Below are 19,089 nucleotides of genomic sequence, written 5' to 3'. Positions count from 1 at the left end.
TTATTTGCAATCAAGTGTCTTGAGTAAGTTCAAGGGCTGATTTAAAAAAAAAACAAACTGAAAAAGTAATATTTCTATCAAGAGACACAAGAGAAAACTGAAACTGACTGGATGATGGAGCTGTGCATCAGTTCTGATGCAAAACGTCTGTTTATCAAAACTGCAGTTTTAGTATGTCCCTTTTTATTTCTTAGTCTTTATCTATTTAGAAGATCACCATCAGCAGTATAGTGTTGTTTTTTTAATAGCTCGGCTCTCTCACACACAAAGGTGCCACCGTGCCGGCTGGAGCAGGTCGCCTTCGGGGATTTTGGAGGCACGCTTTCGGTCTCTGCTGACTTTCATTAACGTTATGAGCCAAAATAGGAACTCTCAGGTTTCCTAAGCAGCCCAATCTCTCGAGACGGCAAGGATGAAAACTGAACAGGTGACAGGGGTTAGGGTTAGGACCTCTGGGTTACAACCGCATGCAACCGTATCTCTGAGCCAGAATAGCATAGGAGTGATACGCACAGGCAGTTTGTCACTGAGTCACACAGCTCCTTGTAAATGTGGACAAGAGTGGACACGTTTGGAAGAGTTAAGAGGGGAATGTGTAAGTAATCAATTATTATGGGCATTTTCATATCCATTTTACATAGTGACATGGTAACGACTGCTTTCTGCTTCTTTTTCTGTAAGACTAATTAAAACATTTCTATTGGCACATACTTGAAACCTAATCTAGCTGTTTCAACACGTTCTCTGCATGCTCCAGTAGAAATAACAAACTAAGAAAAATTATCTTTTAGTGTTTGTCTTTCACATTAAAGAGGATTATCTGCATACTTTTGCATATATCATCTCCTTCCGTTCCTCTTCTTAGGCATTGGGCCTGTCTGAGCTGTCACTGGCCAGGAGGCAGGGTACACGTTCATCACAAACACAGACTCACACATACAGCTGGACAACTTAGACCCGGTCAACAGGGACCGGCCGGTGGGATGAAAGCAGATATCCTGGAAAAAAAAACCCTCACTTATGTGAAAGAAGATCAAACACTACGAATAAATAGATCAGATAGGGAACTGGTGGCAGTGAGTCCGCAGCACGAACCACCACACCATCATGTCACACCTCTGCTAATGCAACGCCAGTGCTGGCCATTAAACGCGTCATGCTTATTTACATTAGGTGTTGCCTCACTTTACGATATGTGAAAGCTCGTATCCGGAACTGTAGTTATTTATTGTTTGTTGGGGAAGAAGTCAGCTGCTGTGGAAGGTCGATTACGGTGGTGAAGTCTGAGGCCCGAGCAACAACAGGTCAGATGTGGAGCTGCATAGCTCTGCAGATCCGAGGGTGAGTGAATGACAGGCTGACTGAAGCGTCCCAATAGTTTACCAGATGGACCGCCATGAGTTTATACTCAGAAATAAATACTCTGCTGTGTTCGGCTGATAGCTGGGCTTTTTATGGCCCAGCAAGAGTGAGTTTGCTGGTGTGGGATTTCTCCGGCTTCCTCCCAACAACCCAAATCATGTGTTTGGTTGATTGATGATTCTAAACTTCCTGTAGGCCTGAGTGTGTATGGTTGTTGGAATGGTAGTTCTCAAGACCAGTCTTGATTTCCAGACCACAACGGCCTTTGTGATCAGCACTTCTTCAGTGTAATCTGGCTACTTTAATGGTAAATAATGCAATTTCAAGTCGATAATTGTATCTTTAATTTTTAAAATTCAGGTTTCATCTCCAAATTAAGTCCAATCTAAATCAGTAACTTTTACTATTTATGACTTTTCTGAGGTGGAGGGGGGTGTTGGAGGCTGGTTATTCTGTTAGAGGACTTTGAGACTAGTTAGTAGTCGTGTCAATCCTCCAATAGTGTAGAAATAGCGGTAGTGCAGTCGCTACACATATCTGATCTCAGCTGATGGATGAAAACATTTATAGTGAGTTCAACATCATCATCCACTTCTCTGTTATTGTGCTGCAGTTGAATACAAACTCATATGGAAACTAGCTGAACCAGGATAGTGCTAATGTTCTACAACTCATGCAAGATGACAGAATATATATATGGGCATTAAAAATAACTGGGGCTAGTCTTAAAGCAATATGAGGAGACTCAGTTCAAAAGCAATGACTTATTGATAATTAATGGCAGTTTTACTTTCTTGATTTGAATGTTTCAAATATGAAGGACGAAAACAAGTCGCTCATTGAATCATCCCTCTTTATTCTGGTCCATTCGTATGGAAACAATAGAACTCAGGCAAGCAAACGTAACATTCAATCATCACATATTTTGCAAAACAACTGTTGGATCTAAAGCTTTACATGTAAAAGACTGACATTTGCTCCTCTGTTCTTCTGAACATTTATATTCCCTTCAGGAAAAAAAGACCTTTAAAAAGAAGTGTGAAAAAAAAGAAATGCTTAGCATAAAAATCAGAATATTTTTTTTCCAATGTTTTAGATTACTTTCACAAAGATCAAGAAGTAAATTCTTGAAACTAAACTTTAGGATACCATTAAATAACCAGGAACTGTTTAAGCATGCAGTAACCCATGACCACACACTTCTTAATTTACGAGGCTCTTAATTGCATTTTAGAATAATATAAAATTTAGACAACGCAGACAGGCACATAGACTTAAAGGGAAAAAACATCTCAGATGTGACTTTTTTTTAAAGTTAAGATTTGAGCTCCTGTTTCATTTCAGGACTGATTAGAGTTTTCATATAAATTTATTAAGTTTTGGATTTAAAGAGTCACAACATAAAACATTTGGGGTGCATTTCTGAGATTTTCTTCTTGAAATTGTACAACATATTTCAACAATACAAGTCAAATTGTTACAATAATTCAATGATGAAATACAACTCTGGTTGTTCCTATTTCTTCTTAAGAGACAAAAAGTGGTCAAGAAGAAAAAGAATATAATTAAAAATGCAAAAAATAATAATAAAAAAAAAAAACAGCGAACAACAGAACACTGAAGCTGCATTTCAAAAGCACCAAAAACAAACGTTATCTCCAACACAAGCAGGCATCCTGTAAAGCTTTATACATCTATAAATTTCAGCCCCTGGAGATGACAAGCTGCAGCTGAAGCGGTCATGACCTTTAGGGATCCCACGCCTCCCAGATCTGGCTGAGATACAGGCACATCTACAGCTTGTGAATCTCAAACTGTGCAAATTACTCACTGAGACACGAAGCAAGAGTAGCAGAATAAAACAATAAAACTAAATAGAACAGAAATGCTTTAAAATCCATCCTCCTGTGGCAAGCAGCAGCAGTTTGCCAAGCTCTGGCCAACCTTGTTAACAATATACTATATATCTATCACAGATAAGATGGAGGTTATGTAGAACTCTGTCATATACTCTATACATCCCAGGTTGAAAAATATTGTTTTTCCCTTTCATAATTATCACCCTGAGATTTGATAAAACAAAATATCCTTCAAAAAAGGTGAAAGATGTCCACAACAGTCAGCTATTTCCAATACAAGCCTCTTAAATACAATAATTAAAACGGCTAGTGAACTGACTCGTACAAAACGCTGCACACCAGAGCGAAACATCCTAAAGTACACAAAGTGAGACCGACATGCAAACAATACATCAACCGATCATACTGTGAACATCTCACACACACACACACACACACACACACACACACACACACACACACACACACACCCCCACAGGACGATGCAGCAGCGGCAGCATAAACATTTACAATTACATGGCCTGTAATTCAGATCTGACGCATGACATCATGCTGTGATGCAGCAACCTTTTGTGCTGTGACAGTTCAGTTTCCTCTCGTGGGTGTTATTGCAGATGTGTATTACTTCAAATTAAATCTTTGTTTTGTTTTGGGTTTTTGTTTTTTAACCATAAAACATAGTCGACATCTTCAGTCAGATTATCTGCGATTAGTTTATGGCTTCCAGGGACAAAACTACAAATTGCCCTGACCTTGCTAAACTACTCGTTAAGTCCTATTATTAACTAAGCTGGTGTTTCTGATAGCAAGTTGACGTTTTAATGAGTCACAGGGCAAACTAGCATGGACAGTGGTTTCACTTTAAAGCGGTGGCTACTACTATGAAAGTCTATATACACCGAGAGACTGAGATGGAGAATCCTCTTGTGCACTCTCAGCCATTTCTATCTACTCTACTTGTTATAGGCTTTTGTCATTTTTCTCAAAACGGAGAGGAGTTACTATGCTTCATTAGACGATACAAAAGTATACAGATCTAAATTTGACTTGAAAGATTGAGAAATGTAGCTACATGAGACGATGAAAGTTTAAAATGCATAATAAGATTTAAGGATCAACCCGTCAGTCTGTGTGTCTGCAACAAGAAGTGGCTTTAAAACACTGACGCTGCTGATCAGTGGACGTTTGCAGTGTCTTTAAGATATTTCGTGTTCCCTCAGCCATTGTTGTTGATCATTTGGATGATCAATAACAATAATTTAAACTCGCGCACTCTGATGTCTCTTCTTCTGCTGCCCTCTCCAAGTGGAAAAGGGAGACTGATTTTAACCTCTGGATATGACTCTTTAGTAGACCATCACCTCAGTTTTGTATCCCTTCACTTATTCGCCTTACTCTTCAGCTGGGCGGCTCTAGCCTGTCCCAGTTTGGTCTGAATATCGACTGGCCTTTCGAAGAAGCTGACTATCACTGGCTCGTTGAGCAGAGACGCTAGGAGCTGCTCGAACGAGAAGGACCACTCCGTCTCTGAGCGGTCGGGTGCTGCATCCTGGCTGTTGGGGGAGCTGGATGTGTCTGAGCTGTCCGGAGAGACGGAGGCGTCTTCGGCTGAAGGCTCAGCAGCGGCCTTGGCTGGGTTTTGCGTCGCGGGCGGGCTGCTCGGCCCCTGCAGCCTGCGTCCCACCTCCTCCATCCTCAGGAGGAGGCTGGTCACATGGGCAACAGCCCGGTACAGGGACTCCTCCTCGGGATCCCCGTGGAAAATATTGTAGAGGGTCTTGGAGAAATGGATGAACTGAGACTGGGATAGAAGACGAGGTGTATTGCATAGGTCATTTTATAGTGGAAAAAAGTGGAATAGAGTGGAAGATGAGATGAATTAGAGATTGAACTACTGGTACCTGATTAATTCTGGGTAGGTCCTTGATGGTTTCCTCCTTTTTAAGAATTTCATTTTGCCATTGTTTCAGATAAGCCTGCAGATCAACCTTCCCCCTGCCTGTCAGTAAACAGATGAAATGTACCATATGACACCAAACCAACAGGTCATGTCCAAAACATAAAGAATATAGTACTTTCATTACCTCTCTCTGGGCTTTTTCTGATTACACCGTCTTCTGGAAGATCAAAGGCTGAAATAAAAAAGGTGACGTGTGAACAACTTGGACTGAAACTCTTGCAGGCACAAGTCAGGGCAGGATTTTACAGGCAGAATAAGGAAATTTGGAGATTTAAGGAAAGAGAAAGAGTAAAGAAGCTAACCAGTCAGTCTACTCAAGTGAGAAGAGTCTTCAGCCAGAGGAATAAAGTGCTGGATTCTTTCTTCCTTTGAGTGCAAAGGACTACCTGTGAAAGCTATAAGAGACAGTCTGTGAAAGTGCTCGAAGGGAAGAAAGCGACAGAGGATCCACATGAGCGATGCACAATATATTTTGTTTATGAAGGAAGAAACCACTGACATAGAGTATTGAGTTGCGGTCTAATGCATCACATTAAAGAAGGAAAGAGAAAGAAAGAAAAGGTGGAACATCAATTTCCAGTCGAGCTCACAATGACCTAAATAAAGCATTTTTTCAAGCAGTGTTTTGTATAATGTTTTACCAATGAACATCACAGTTAAGGGTTATAACGGTGAAAAGATAGTTGTATATAAGACTTCAGGGGAAGTGGATTTGGGAAGTCTGCACCACAATTATAATCACAACAGTGGTAAATGATACTGCTGGGATCTAGTTCAGAGCTGTTTCATAAAAGACCTAATAAGTGATGATTCACCTGAGAGAGTCACTGCCAAAAGGCCCTGATGGGTTGTCTGAAGTCTATTTGCTGATGTGATCAGGATATTATCAGACTGAAATTGACTTGCATGAATTAAATTGATCCTCTCCAAAAGACTACATCTCTAATAACACAGTGGTGGATCATTAACTCCTAGCATCTCTATCATTTTATGAGCCCACACAATTCTGGTTTTCTTTTTCTTCCTCCGTGCAGCATGCAGCAGGTCACCTAAGTCCATACTGCAGCACCAGTAATCCGCATCACAGAACATTATCACTGTGGATGCCAATGTTATTATCTTTAAAGTGATAGTTTGGGATGTCAACAGCCCTTAATATAACACATCACCAGGCTGCGTTTTCACAGCTAGTTAACATTTCTCTGAAAAAAAAAAAAAAACAGTAAGACGACTTGCTGGTGAAAAAATGAACCAAAAGGGGAAAAAAGTGATGCTTTATATTATTTATATCATTTGTCAGCAGCAAAATCTGAATTTTCTATAGCAACTAAATTATTCTCAGCACTTGTAGGAAGCCCTCCACATCCCTCGTGTCTAACGGGGTTTTGGATCACTTCTCTTCTGCCTCGTGGTTTGATAGCTGCTTTGTAATCTCTCTGAATCCACAGATTCTGTGTTTAATTACAGATTCTGTGTGGATTCAGCTTGAGGCTCCAGACAGATCAACTATTAAACGTTTAACCCTTACTGGAGAGCTCTGGCTGTCCGTTTCAGACAGCTGTAGTGGTGGAAGGTCTAACGATGCCCAAGGCCACTAGTTCTGCAGCCTGCCTGATGTTTTTCTCCAGAATCTCAATTCACATACTATGTTTACTTCGACAAGATCATCTGCCCAAGATGCCAACAAAAGTTCTTTATGGATTAATTGATTACATTAAAAATCCAAGAGGAAATATGCAAAAAGATTAAACACTTCTCTCTGGTATTTAATTACAATCAACCACCAGTATATGTCTATAAATAAAACATATTAAAAAGCAAGAGCTCTTTTTTAAAAAGAAATAAGCAATACATTTGTAAAATACCCTAATTTTTCATTCTTGTTTACCAAGATGTGCTGCACCTCCGTGCTCCAACCCCCGCTGATGGCCACATGTGGGTGCAAGCATCCGTGTCATTTTCATATTTGGATTACACAATTACCCACACAAGCCAGCGATGTCACTTCATGTGGCTGATAGTTTGGTGCTTCATTAGCTGCACAGCCTGAGCTCATGCATGAACAGGACACACAGAAGTCTGCTCCTGTACTAGAAACTTGTAGATGTCATACTTACTATGCATGTTAACTAACTGCTGGTTGTATTTTACTTTACACTAATTAATACTCATTTGACAGTGCAATTTTTTTTGTTTTACTTTGTTGGCACCAGTTGCCTTTATTCAAAGAAGGTGGACAGAAAATTGGTATATATATAGAGAGAGGGGCAGACTGAAACCTGCACTAGGGCAACAGCCTCTGTAAATGGCGCCCGCATCAACCTACAGAGCGATCCAGGGCTGATTTAACGGTGCAATTTGATAAGATCTAAAAAGCACATATTGTAATTTCTCAGATCAATGGAGTGCTTGGTTCAATTTCAGAGGGAGCTGATCAGAAAACAGTGTCTCGTGCCTGAGTTATGGATCGGAAGTGAGCCTCTGCCGTCCAGCCGTGACTGTAGCACCAGCGTGTGACCTGTCCTTGGTGCTGAAGCAGCGAGCGCTCTCTACGTGAGACACCAAATAAGCTCTGCTGCTTGATGCTCATTGGCCTGGCACTGCACAAACGGTGACTCAGGGCTCGTCCGCTGCTGTCAGTTGTAATTTGAGCATCTCTCTCTGCACAGATCCTCTTTTGGGAGAAACCAGCTCAGTGCAAAATGCCCTCAAGACTGCTTGCAAGCATTGTTGCCATGGCGAGTTCTGTCACCCAATGTAGACTATTCTTACCCCGGCCTCTAACCAGAAAGCGGCACATCATGCAGACAAGAACCACACATCCGAGGACATGGTTTTACCCCAGGCTGTGCATCCACTCAGCAAATGCTGAGTTGTGGTTCTGGATGGAGAATATGACGACTCATATGCTTTCGCGGCCTGTTCACCACGGGCTGATTTAACACTACCTGACCTTGGCTTTTAGTTGGGTTACTCCAAATGTCCATGAAACAAATGGGGGAAAAAGTGAATAAAAGACTACGGTTGTCATTCACAAGGACAGAAGATACTAAGAAAACAAAAGCTAGAAAGATGAGAGAAGTGTTAACATTACTAACCTGGTGGCAGGTGCAGCTTGAAGAGCAACTTCAGCTTATTTGTGAAAGATCCGCTGTATAAAGTATCTGTTGGAGAATCAACGTACAATAAAACAGTGCGGACATTAAAATTAAAGTATTGTTTTGTAGAGAAGAGCGACTGAAGGAACTTACCAAGAGCCGAGCAGAACTCTTTGAAGTTGATCAGACCGTCCTGGTTCTCGTCGATGAGCCGGAACACCCAGAGAGAGAGGGTGCTCTTGGAGGAGCAGAAGGCCCAGGGCTCCAGCAGGGAGAACAGCCCGCCGAACTGTTGGAAACCCAACTGGTACTGCTCCAAATACGCCAGACTGGGGTCATGGTGGAGCAGAGCTGGACTCTTCATCGTCCAGTAGCAGCTGAGGAAATGCTGTCTCTGAGGGGAGAGGAAAAGGACAGAGTAGGGCTGGGCGATATATCGAGATTTTACTATATATCCATATATTTTCAAACACGATATGGTACGAGACAATATCGTTTATATCGATTTAAAAAAAAAAAAAAAAAAAAAAAAAAAAAATTTACATTTTTTTTTTTAATGATTTTGATATAGCTTATTTTGTGACAAATTGACTTGAATGTTTTATTTGAGATTTGCACAAATGTTTTGTTATTTGCACAACTGTCAACCTCAGTGGAAAAGTCTGCCTGTTACTGTCTACATTGTATTAATTGCACAATGTATTTTAATTTAATTGTTATGCAGGAAAGGGATATTTGTTTTATTTTATTCAAGAAGCTTTTTTATTCTATATATGCAGGCAGTTTATTTTTATTTCATTTGTTTTATACATTTTGATATTGTGCAGACCTCTGTTAATAAAGGTACCTGTGTGACATTTGGCACGAGGCTTTGTATTAAAACTGACTGTTTTTTTAAGGGTTTGACTCAGAAAAAAATGAAGCTAACAGAGATGCTATGCTATAATGCATTGGGGGAAACCCCAATTAAGGCACAGAAAAAATATCGAGATATATATCGAGTATCGCCATTCAGCTAGAAAATATCGAGATATGACTTTTGGTCCATATCGCCCAGCCCTAGGACAGAGCCATGATGTTTCTATTTCCTATTTTAACCAATTATCTACAACAGCAGTGAAAGTGGTGTATTTTGTTTTAAACTTACCTTGAACAAATTATAAAGCTCATCAAGCTGTGAGACGTTAAACTGCACTTCTTGGGACACCACGCGGATCTGAAAATGGTTACCATGTCAGTTTATGATGCCACAGGAGCAATACAGGGATATGAATTATTGTAAACTCACTCACAACATTTTGCTTGGTTGTATCCTCCAGTGTCTGGATCACATACAGTTTGTTTCTCTTCCGGGAACTCTCCACTTCCTCTGAACGGATATGTCCATACTTCTGTATAAAAAAAAAAAAAGACGAGACAAAATAGCTCCATCAGACACAATCCAGAAGCCGCTGACCAAAACTGGGATGTTACAATCTCGTAATACCTCATAAGCTTCTCGGATCAGCTCGCTGATATCGACACTGACGTGAGATGCTTTGTCGTTACTGCCCACTGAAGCTTGCTGGACTGTTGGAGGCAACGGGCTGTCTTTGTTTGTCACGCTATCAAAGAATCTGAAACAAGACCATGAGAAACAGAAAAACCCTAATTTACAGACCAATAACGTTTAAAATGTTGATCCTGCTGTATGTGTACTGCATATAAGACTATTCAGACTTGTTGAGGATGGTGACCGCTTCAGCGTCATCATGGCAGCTGATCAGAGCCTCCATGTTGTAGTCGAGCACAGCAAGGCCGAGCTGCAGGATAGATTTGATGCCGTCGTAGAAGAAACAGTCCACCACGTTGACAGCGCTCTCGATGGGCAAGACGCTGATGAAAAGAGTGAGAAACCAAGACAACGACACGGACGAGAAGAAACTCAGGTCTGTCATGTGCTCCACCAGCTGGGGGAGGTTCTCTCTGATCAGGTCCTCGAAGACAGCCTGGTCGACCAGAGCACCTGAGGAAAATATTGACAATATATCAGTCACACTAAGCGCTATTACACTTTAATGTGATTGAACTGACAACAGAGGCACCACGAGAATCCGATGCCTTCAGGCTCACCAATAATTCTGCGGTTAAAGTAATCTGGCAGCATCCTCTCACAGACGGCGACCAACAGCCAGAAAGCTTCCTCTTCTTTTGCGTATAAGAGGAGAACTGACGTGAGAATGTTCATGGCCTAAACACGAGAGAATGATGCACTTTTTCAGTAGTGGTAAAGCAATTTCTAGTTTTATAGTTGAGTAGAAAAAAAAACTCTACTAAAAAAATCTAAGATGAGAAAATTAGTGATTTATTATCAGAATATTTTCTGTGATAAACTGAAAATTGTATTTTTGCAATTGTCTGCAAAAACAACAGGGAGGAATGGATGACATAAAAATACAAACTTTCTTTTTCATCCTCTGTTTCACTGACTGAGTGCAACAAGATTACAGGTAGAAGAGGATGCATCGAGTTTGTTTTTATACAGATTTTATTCAGCTTTGTGGATTAATATGAATGAACAGATTTGCATAAACACACTACCAGTCAAAAGTTTGAATGGGAAAGTGTGTTTAAACTTTTGATTGGTATTGTGTGTGTGGGGGGGGGGTAAATATATCTTAAACTACCTCAGTTGACAATATAAATGTGAACTGTTAAAAAAAAATATTTCTATCTCAAAGCGAAAAATACCATATTTGCACAGGATTAAAATTATGTCTGCGGACCTGCAGTAATTTGTAGTAATCACAGAGGATGGCTGTGATTTTAATCCCATCCGAATGCGATTTGTGAAGTAAAAATTCAACAGCAAATTACCTAGCTTATTTCACCTAACACTGAAGTCACAAGATAATTTTAATCCCGGCTGAATGCACATGTCAGTAATTCAATAATCCGTGAGGTGGAATCTTTTATTTAAAAAATTAAATAAAAAAAATCCTCCTTTTGCCTTTTCTTCCTCTTTCCAATTTTGGCAATTGCAGGACATAGTTAGATATGATATCACAACCTCAGCCAATATCCAGCCCATAAAGTCTAATGATCTGATATTTCTAGATGATAAAAATACAGAAATAAACCAACATTAGGGTTCACATGAAGACTTGTGAAACAAGAATTCCAGATCAGCAGAGGACTGAGATAAAGACACGTGTGGCTGTGGTTATGTTTACTGTTACCATAGCAACTTAAACATAGGCCGACTGTTTCACTTGTCATAATGTGACATGTAGTCACTGAAATCTAACCCTTGAGTCTGATCAGATGCTTTTAACTCAACAATAAAATGTAATGTTAAATAAAAGATAATCGTTTAATAAAATGCAAGGACCAGACGGCACTTCCGGGATCAATCTCTGTTAAAACAGTCTTCCCCTGTCCAGTCTGACTGGACTGACCTAAATACAGATGACGGGGTGTAATTTTAGCATGACTGCAGGTCCAGAGGTCATTTTAGTCCAATGCAAATAGTACATAAACGAGGCATAGCTTCCTGGTTCTGTGTGTCCACTTACACATTTGCCATGTTTTCTTCTGAAAAACTTAAAACTTCAATCACAAATTTCAAGCTAATGATTTAGTTTTTCCCATCCCAGCCAACCAGGCTCTGCCAGCAGGGAACAACATGCCTTTCGAAATTAAAGTACCTGGCAGTATCCAATTTTGGGGTTCCTGGAGGCGTAGGCAGTGAGGACTCTGCGCAGAGCGGAGATCCCCGTGTCGCTCTGGAAGGCGGGATGCTCCGGCAGAGAGCGGTGCAGGTCTCTCTCAATCTCATCTGTAGCCAGAGTGCTTGTGCCCAAAGACTGCTCCACCAGCTCCGTGTAGTAGCCGGGGTGGGTGGCCATGTCATTTACAGCTCCTACAGAGTAAAGCCCACAGTCAGAACACAGACACCATCTTCTCCTGGCACACTGATGCCGGGGGAGAACTTGGGTTACGTACCTGAAAACAGCATCCACAGCTCTCCCCTCAAAGCCTCGGGAACTCCACGAACAATCAAGTCTCGAGTCTTTCTGGTGAAGAACATACTTGTCCCACGTCCATACTCAGAGAAATGGATGTTCCAAGACTGCTCCTTCATCTTCTCCTTGAGCTGTTGACACACACACACACACACACACACACACACACACACACACACACACACACACACACACACACACACACACACACATCTCTGATTGTGATACGTAACAGGTCAATGGTTTGTTTTCACTTACAATCGGTTGAAGTGACTGCAGGCTGCAGTGAACAGCAAAGCTAAGACTAGGGGTGGGCAAAAATATCGATATGGCAATATATCGCGATACTTTTCCAGCTGATTCAATATCGATATTCAAAATTTGAATATCGATTTTTTTAAAAATATTTTTTATCCCCGATTTTTTTCCCATTATATCACCCAGTGCTCCTACCTAAGTGACAGTCCTGGGCATTGCCACTCTCTACCAACCCTGGGAGGGCCCTGCACTGAGCTCAGGTTTTATTTCACGTTTTATTTCATTTTATAATTTATTTTTTATAACACAATTGCCTGTCCTTAAAAAATGAAAAATAATGGACAGAGGTTTATTTATTTATGGATTTATATCTATACTGACTGATCACTGTGCCTGTCCTTGGTTTTAGTACCCATCTTTCTTGTGTTTATTATCATTTGCCACATAATTAAAGCAACCTCATACTAAATTTAATGTTAATTTCATATGATGTAAATAATATGAAAAACATATACAAATAAGTTGTAACTTTAGCTTGTATAGTTATAATAAAACATTGTTTTGACTCAGTTTGTCCCATGAATTGTCACTTTAATCTGATGAACGTGCAACTCGGATTTTAAGATCCATCACTATCATCTGATGTACATATATACAACTTGGATTTTAAGATGTGTAATGCATTTTTAAATTTTTCGGTGAACTATGTAGAATATAATAATCGGGATATCGCAGAATCGGGATATCGCAATGTGTATCGTATCGTCGCTCAAGTATCGTGATGCGTATCGTATCGTGAAGTCCTTCCCAATACCCACCCCTAGCTAAGACGCATCGCAAATTTGAAGTGCATATGCCGGTTTTACGGCAACAAGCCGACCTCTGTTCCTTACCATTTTGGGATCAAGGTTTTCCACATCCTGGGGGTGGAAAACGGTCATGAGAGCCTCCGTGCTCACAGCCTTGCTGCTGTCTTTCTGTCCCACCATGAGAGTCACGTCCTCCGGGTTGTCCTCGAAGTGATTTATGAGTGACTGACATTCGCCCCGTATGGCCTTAGTGCAGAAGGCATTTCATTTTCACTGTCAGAGACCATGACAAACTACTGAGAGGAAAATGGCACAAATAAAGCACCCATGGATGTTACCTCTGGCGAGACCGAATGCTGTGGGCTGGCACTGATCCCACACCTGCTGCGGATGGCGTTCGCCAGCTGCTGGTAGTCCCGCACCTCGGAGAAACGCAGCGCTCTCTTGCCACGCACGCAAACGGTTAAAGCCCTGCTGCCAGCATCCGGTTTCTCAACATTGATTACCTGAAAGAAAGCAGCGTTTGCAGAGCAGAGAGTCATTGTGCGAGTCTCCCTGGTCGATTGTCATTAAACCACACACAGTATATGCATCTAATCGATCTAGCAACGCTGCTTCACCTCTCGCATTGGAATGATGACATGACACTGGCTTCCATCCTGACTGGCGAAACACAGGTAGTTCTCAGAGAGGCAGATTTTACCAAGAGTGTTGAAATGGCTGAACGGCACCCACAAGAAGCTCTCGTGCATCTGTAGTAAGTTTTCCTCTTGCGGAAGCCTGAAAAACGTCCGGAATTGCTCACTCTTCCCATGAGCCTCTAGGCCTCTGTTGGACAGTACAGCAGGGGGTTACACCAAAAGCAGAACCTCAAGTTGATTTTGTTTTTTTAATCATTCATTTACTAGATCAAATCACTCTAAAATGCTAGTAACTTGTAACCTGAGTAACCAGCACCAACAGGATCATGCCAAGAAGCTGTGCAGCAGACAGACAGTACCTCTTGGTAATTTGCAGGGGGTCCGACAACGCTGGCTCTTTCTCAAATGCCTCCTTATCAAAAAGCCGCTTGATGGAGTAGTCGGCCAGCTGTTCCATGATGAGGAAGGTTTCACTGAGGTGCAGCAGCATGGAGAAATAATGATCCTCTCCATTAGCCAACACATGGATGCTCTCAGTCAGAATCACATTAGAGGTCTTCTCCAGTCTCCAGATCTCATCCCAGGAGATGACCAGTTTTACTGCCGTCAGCACAACAAATAAAGATAAAATCAATGATTGGATATGATTGTTTGAAGCACCGACATAAAAAAAAGAAAATACCCAAATGCACCAACATGAACGACTCCATTGTGAAACCAGCAATAATAGCTTTCTCTCAATTTCAAGAGGAGCCAATACAAAGACCTATTTTCTACTGGAGGGAGAGAAACAACAACATTCTTCTAAGGTCATAAACACCCTTGATGGCGGCTGCATCAAGAGGAGCGACTGCACATATTACGGCAGAGATGTGGCTCACCCTCAGATCCCAGAAGGTACGAATAGAAGCACAGGAAGTTAGTGCTGAGGTAGAGCCAGCCCTGGCACGGCACTTTGCCTCTCCAGTAGCTGCACGAGTAGTATGTGACCAGCTTTTCCTCCGGGGACAGCTCAAACCACTTCTCAAACCGCAGAAAGGCTTCTCGGAATTTCTCTGGATCATCCTCCAGGACCAGAGACGTCTTCCCCTCCTCAGCAATAAGGCCCTAAAACGTGACGCATGTGTCATTACTGCCGACTGAGGGAAGTAAGAGAAGTACAGTTTGGTTTTACAAATGAACTTCAATGCCAAATAGGATTACAGCTCTGCTGGAAAGTGTAAATGTTAACAAGTTGTCAGAACGGGGTGCTCTGATTTTCATGGCGTCTTACTCTGATCTTGCCCTGTACGAAGCTGGTGATGTCTTCACTGGAGTCAAAAACGGAAAGGGTCCTCATGATGTTCTGCTGCAGCCAGTCCCAGTGCTGAACAATCTCCTCTTTGGTAACACCTGACCCGACAAGATACAAAATAAATAAATGAATCAATCTTCATGAAGCTAGTTGACAGTAAAATCACTCAACCTAAGCTTATACTTATGAATTGTGAATTCATTGCAGTTTTGAGTGAATTTTGATGAGACTTTAATGCCTAAGCCATTAATTGTTTTTAACAGAGCTTCAGAAGCGTACACAGCTAATTAAATAAAAGTGTAAAATAATAATATTTAGTAGGGCTGTGCGATTAATCGATTTTAAATCTAAATCGGATTTATTAATCAAAATCGATGTTAAAAAAGGAAAATCGGAAAATCGATTTTCCTTTTTTGCAGCTGGCTGCATTACAGACAGAGCTCGTCTAGTCATCTTTGTTTGGTCAAGAAAATTGTAAATGTTGTCACTTTACTAAACTCAAGGAGGATTTACAGTATCTTTCAATTGCACTTCATTCCCAATAGGGAAATGTGTTTGCTATTTTTTTTTTTTAAATAAAGATAAAATATTTGAAACTATTTATTCCATTGTCTTTTGTAGTTTTACCAAAAAAATCGAAATCGAAATTCTGGTTTTCAGAGAAAAAAAAATCGGGATTTTATTTTTGTCCAAAATCGCCCAGCCCTAATATTTAGTATCCAGCACCACTGAATAGCCATATTCCGGTGAAAAAGCAGTCACTTACCACATGCTATTGACCAGTACACTTGTGAGTCTGGTGTGTGGTGCAGAATCCGGTAGGGGGCAACTTTGGATGTGGAGTCCAAAACAGTATCCAGAGTTCCCACGAGGAGGCCTGTGACAGAGAACATCAACACCTATTCATACTTTTATTACTATTATTATTATTATTACTACCAATATTGTGACATAAAACCTGCAGCCAGAAAAGCAAATATCAGATCTAATTGTCAAAACCATAATAGATGATTAAATGATGCTTATATTTGCTGGTGCAAATAAGCTGTGTCATTAATAATGAACCAGTTATCACCAATCTGTATTTGAGTTATTTTTAATACTTGGATAAGAGAATCTGTTTAAATTCACACTGGCAGTTGAAATGAATGACCGCCCAGGTCCATGTCAGACCTAAAATTAGTAAAAATCTGTTACCTTTACACCATCTTGCTGAGGAGTGTGAATTATTAACAAGGCTGCGCTGAAACCGCTGTCTAATGCTCTGCATCAGTGTTACACTGGCTTGCTTGCTGAAAACACGTGAGCTATGATCCAATAGTGAGCAGAAAAGTAGCAAAGCATTAAGCACATTAACTAGAGTTGATATAATTTATGCTCAGTTCAGTGCTGAGCAACATTACACAACAGAAACTGACCTAAACAAAAACAGAAAGGCTCCTCTGCTGAGAGACCGCTCGTGTGATAATAAATCTCCATGAAATCAGTCAAACAGAACACTGGTATTTTAATATTCCATCTTGAACGCCTTTATGGACATTAGGTATGTACTATTTATACTTCATGGCCATCATACACACTGGTAACAGGTAAGAAAGTGTCACTGGAACTCACTGGCTGCCCTGCAGACATTACTTTTAAAACATCTGGTTTCAAACATACACTTTATGTAAATATATAATGAGCCAAGCTCGTGAAGAATGTCTTTAAGGTTTGTTTTTCCAGGAACTCGTTTGAGCCGAGGGACTGGCCTGCAGAATGTAAAAGAAGACAGATTTGGGTCTTCAGCTGCTATTACACCACAAGATATATTAATGTCCTACTCTTAGATTGAGAAGTCAGTACAAATCAATACAAAACAGTTCTGAGTCATTTCCTTAAGCATACAGCGAGACATTTCCTTCCTGATGAGGAGGAGAGCAGTCAGTCAAATGCGGTGAGCTTCAATCTCAAACCACTTATATAGCATAAGAGAGATTTTCAATTCAACAATACTCTTTTAATCTCCAAAGGAAAATGTGATTATTGTATTAAATACTACTCCACCACAACTGTAAACAAAATAAACAATAGCGCTGTGTTCAAAGTCCCCATTTTGGCCCTATTATAAGTCAAAAACCCTGGATTGCCTTAAGTTCCTGGTTGCACTTGGGGCTGGGCATTTTATTGGAAGTCAATCAAAATGAATCAAAACCAACGTTCAGAACCTGTAAATAACATGCTTGCCCATTTCAACTCAGAGCCCAAACCTCCCATTGAAACCATCAGAAATGACCTAAGAAGACCAGTATCCCCTCAATTTTTTAAGGCATTTCAACTTAAAAAAGAATACAAGTCCAAAGACTAGATGTATGAAGTTTATGGAGATGTATTCACAAACACTTGTAATACAGGCAAAAGATGCTTGCACAAAGTATTCATTGGGAAGTGTGTTCAGATTTATGCAATATTTAATATTTGTCCGTACTTTTGTCTGTTGGAATATTGCATTAAAGATGTACAACGGTGACATTTACGCATGAGGACTTGTAGGTTGTTTATATCCACTGTGTGTCATGTCGTTTCAGCAGCGAGCTGATTTGCAGCATGGCAACTCAAATGAGCATCACTGTCTCCACAAACACACTGACGCATTTACTGTCCAGCAAGTGAACCCTGACACTGCTGGGAGGTTACAACAAAAACATAATCAAAGGTTTAGTCTTTAGCCTGAGGGAGGACGTCGATTTCCAGACGGACTGAACTGATATCTAAGGAAAACTAAAAGCTTGGGGTTTGTTTTCAAAGTTGAACTTTGAGTCTGGTTTAATTTGTTGGTAATTTGTCACTTGTAATTTTCTGTTTAATAACCCCAGAAAATTAAATATGGTCTCCTTTAGTTGCGTTTGTAGCAAACATTATACAAATCAAATAAGTAATTTACCTCCCTGCCGTGCTGTCAGACAGCCTTACCTACCTGAGGACTTGTTATTTTTACTCCAACCTGTTGCAAAGAGGCTATTTTTCTTGACAACACCCACCGTTTAATCACCAGTCAGCGATTATTTATCTAAGCAGCATTAACGATGCCTCGACCCTTGGATGACTTCAGTGTTTTGTTGTGATTGGGGGAAGCAGCAGTCGTGGAGCCCCGGGTGGGGACGTTACCTGCGAGCCCGCCGCCACCTTCTCCGCACCCGCGCCGCCTCTGCAGCACGAAATACTCATTATCCTTTTCGGTCACCCACAGTTTAAACGCGTTTTTCAGCAGGATTTCTTCAGGTTTGAGCCACATGTTTCAAACGTGACGAAGTTCTCTGTTATTTCCACCAAACATGTCACGGTCATCTGTAACGGACCCCGAATGAAAAGCCGAAGACATTTGTTTGTGTCCGAATCCCTCCCTTCCCACGTCGACAAGAAACGCTGCCAGAAGCGCAAAGCATGATGGGATTGTAGTTCCTGGTTGTAGTTTCTATGCCCAGAAGCGCAGCAGCGCAGAGATGGCTGAGATACTTAAGGTGGCACACACATTATATATATATATATATATTCAACTTTCATTGAAATAACATGAACACATTACATGTAAATAACAAAGATATTTCTAGATTTAAAATAATTATATATATATATAGATATACAGTGCTTTGCGAAATTATTTGGCCCCCTTGAACTTTGTGACCTTTTGCCACATTTCAGGCTTCAAACATAAAGATATAAAACTGTAATTTTTTGTGAAGAATCAACAACAAGTGGGACACAATCATGAAGTGGAACGAAATTTATTGGATATTTCAAACTTTTTTAACAAATAAAAAACTG

The 19,089-nt window shown here is 40.7% G+C and overlaps 1 protein-coding gene across 2 annotated transcripts; it reads right to left on the bottom strand.

The window, feature by feature from the left end:
- Positions 1-2,198: 2,198 nt before the first annotated feature.
- Positions 2,199-18,678, bottom strand: tbc1d8b (TBC1 domain family member 8B). Of its 2 annotated transcripts, XM_061739956.1 has the most exons (21): positions 18,433-18,678; positions 16,052-16,162; positions 15,265-15,383; positions 14,873-15,098; positions 14,351-14,591; positions 13,971-14,178; positions 13,689-13,856; positions 13,435-13,596; positions 12,264-12,414; positions 11,966-12,180; positions 10,392-10,509; positions 9,999-10,284; positions 9,766-9,895; positions 9,572-9,670; positions 9,427-9,495; positions 8,433-8,673; positions 8,280-8,345; positions 5,484-5,576; positions 5,306-5,353; positions 5,123-5,220; positions 2,199-5,022 (listed from the first exon to the last, which is right to left on the bottom strand). In XM_061739956.1, the coding sequence occupies exons 1-21, from the start codon at positions 18,557-18,559 to the stop codon at positions 4,600-4,602; spliced, it is 3,399 nt and encodes a 1,132-aa protein (XP_061595940.1). In that variant the 5' UTR covers positions 18,560-18,678; the 3' UTR covers positions 2,199-4,599. The 2 variants fall into 2 exon arrangements, with proteins under 2 accessions (XP_061595940.1, XP_061595941.1); XM_061739957.1 differs by lacking the exon at positions 5,484-5,576.
- Between the last annotated feature and the right edge of the window lie 411 nt (positions 18,679-19,089).

This window comes from Cololabis saira, chromosome 14 (assembly GCF_033807715.1).
Source record: "Cololabis saira isolate AMF1-May2022 chromosome 14, fColSai1.1, whole genome shotgun sequence".
NCBI lineage: Eukaryota > Metazoa > Chordata > Actinopteri > Beloniformes > Belonidae > Cololabis > Cololabis saira.
Note: the sequence above shows the minus strand (reverse complement) of the source record. Positions and strands in the feature narration are given on the sequence as shown.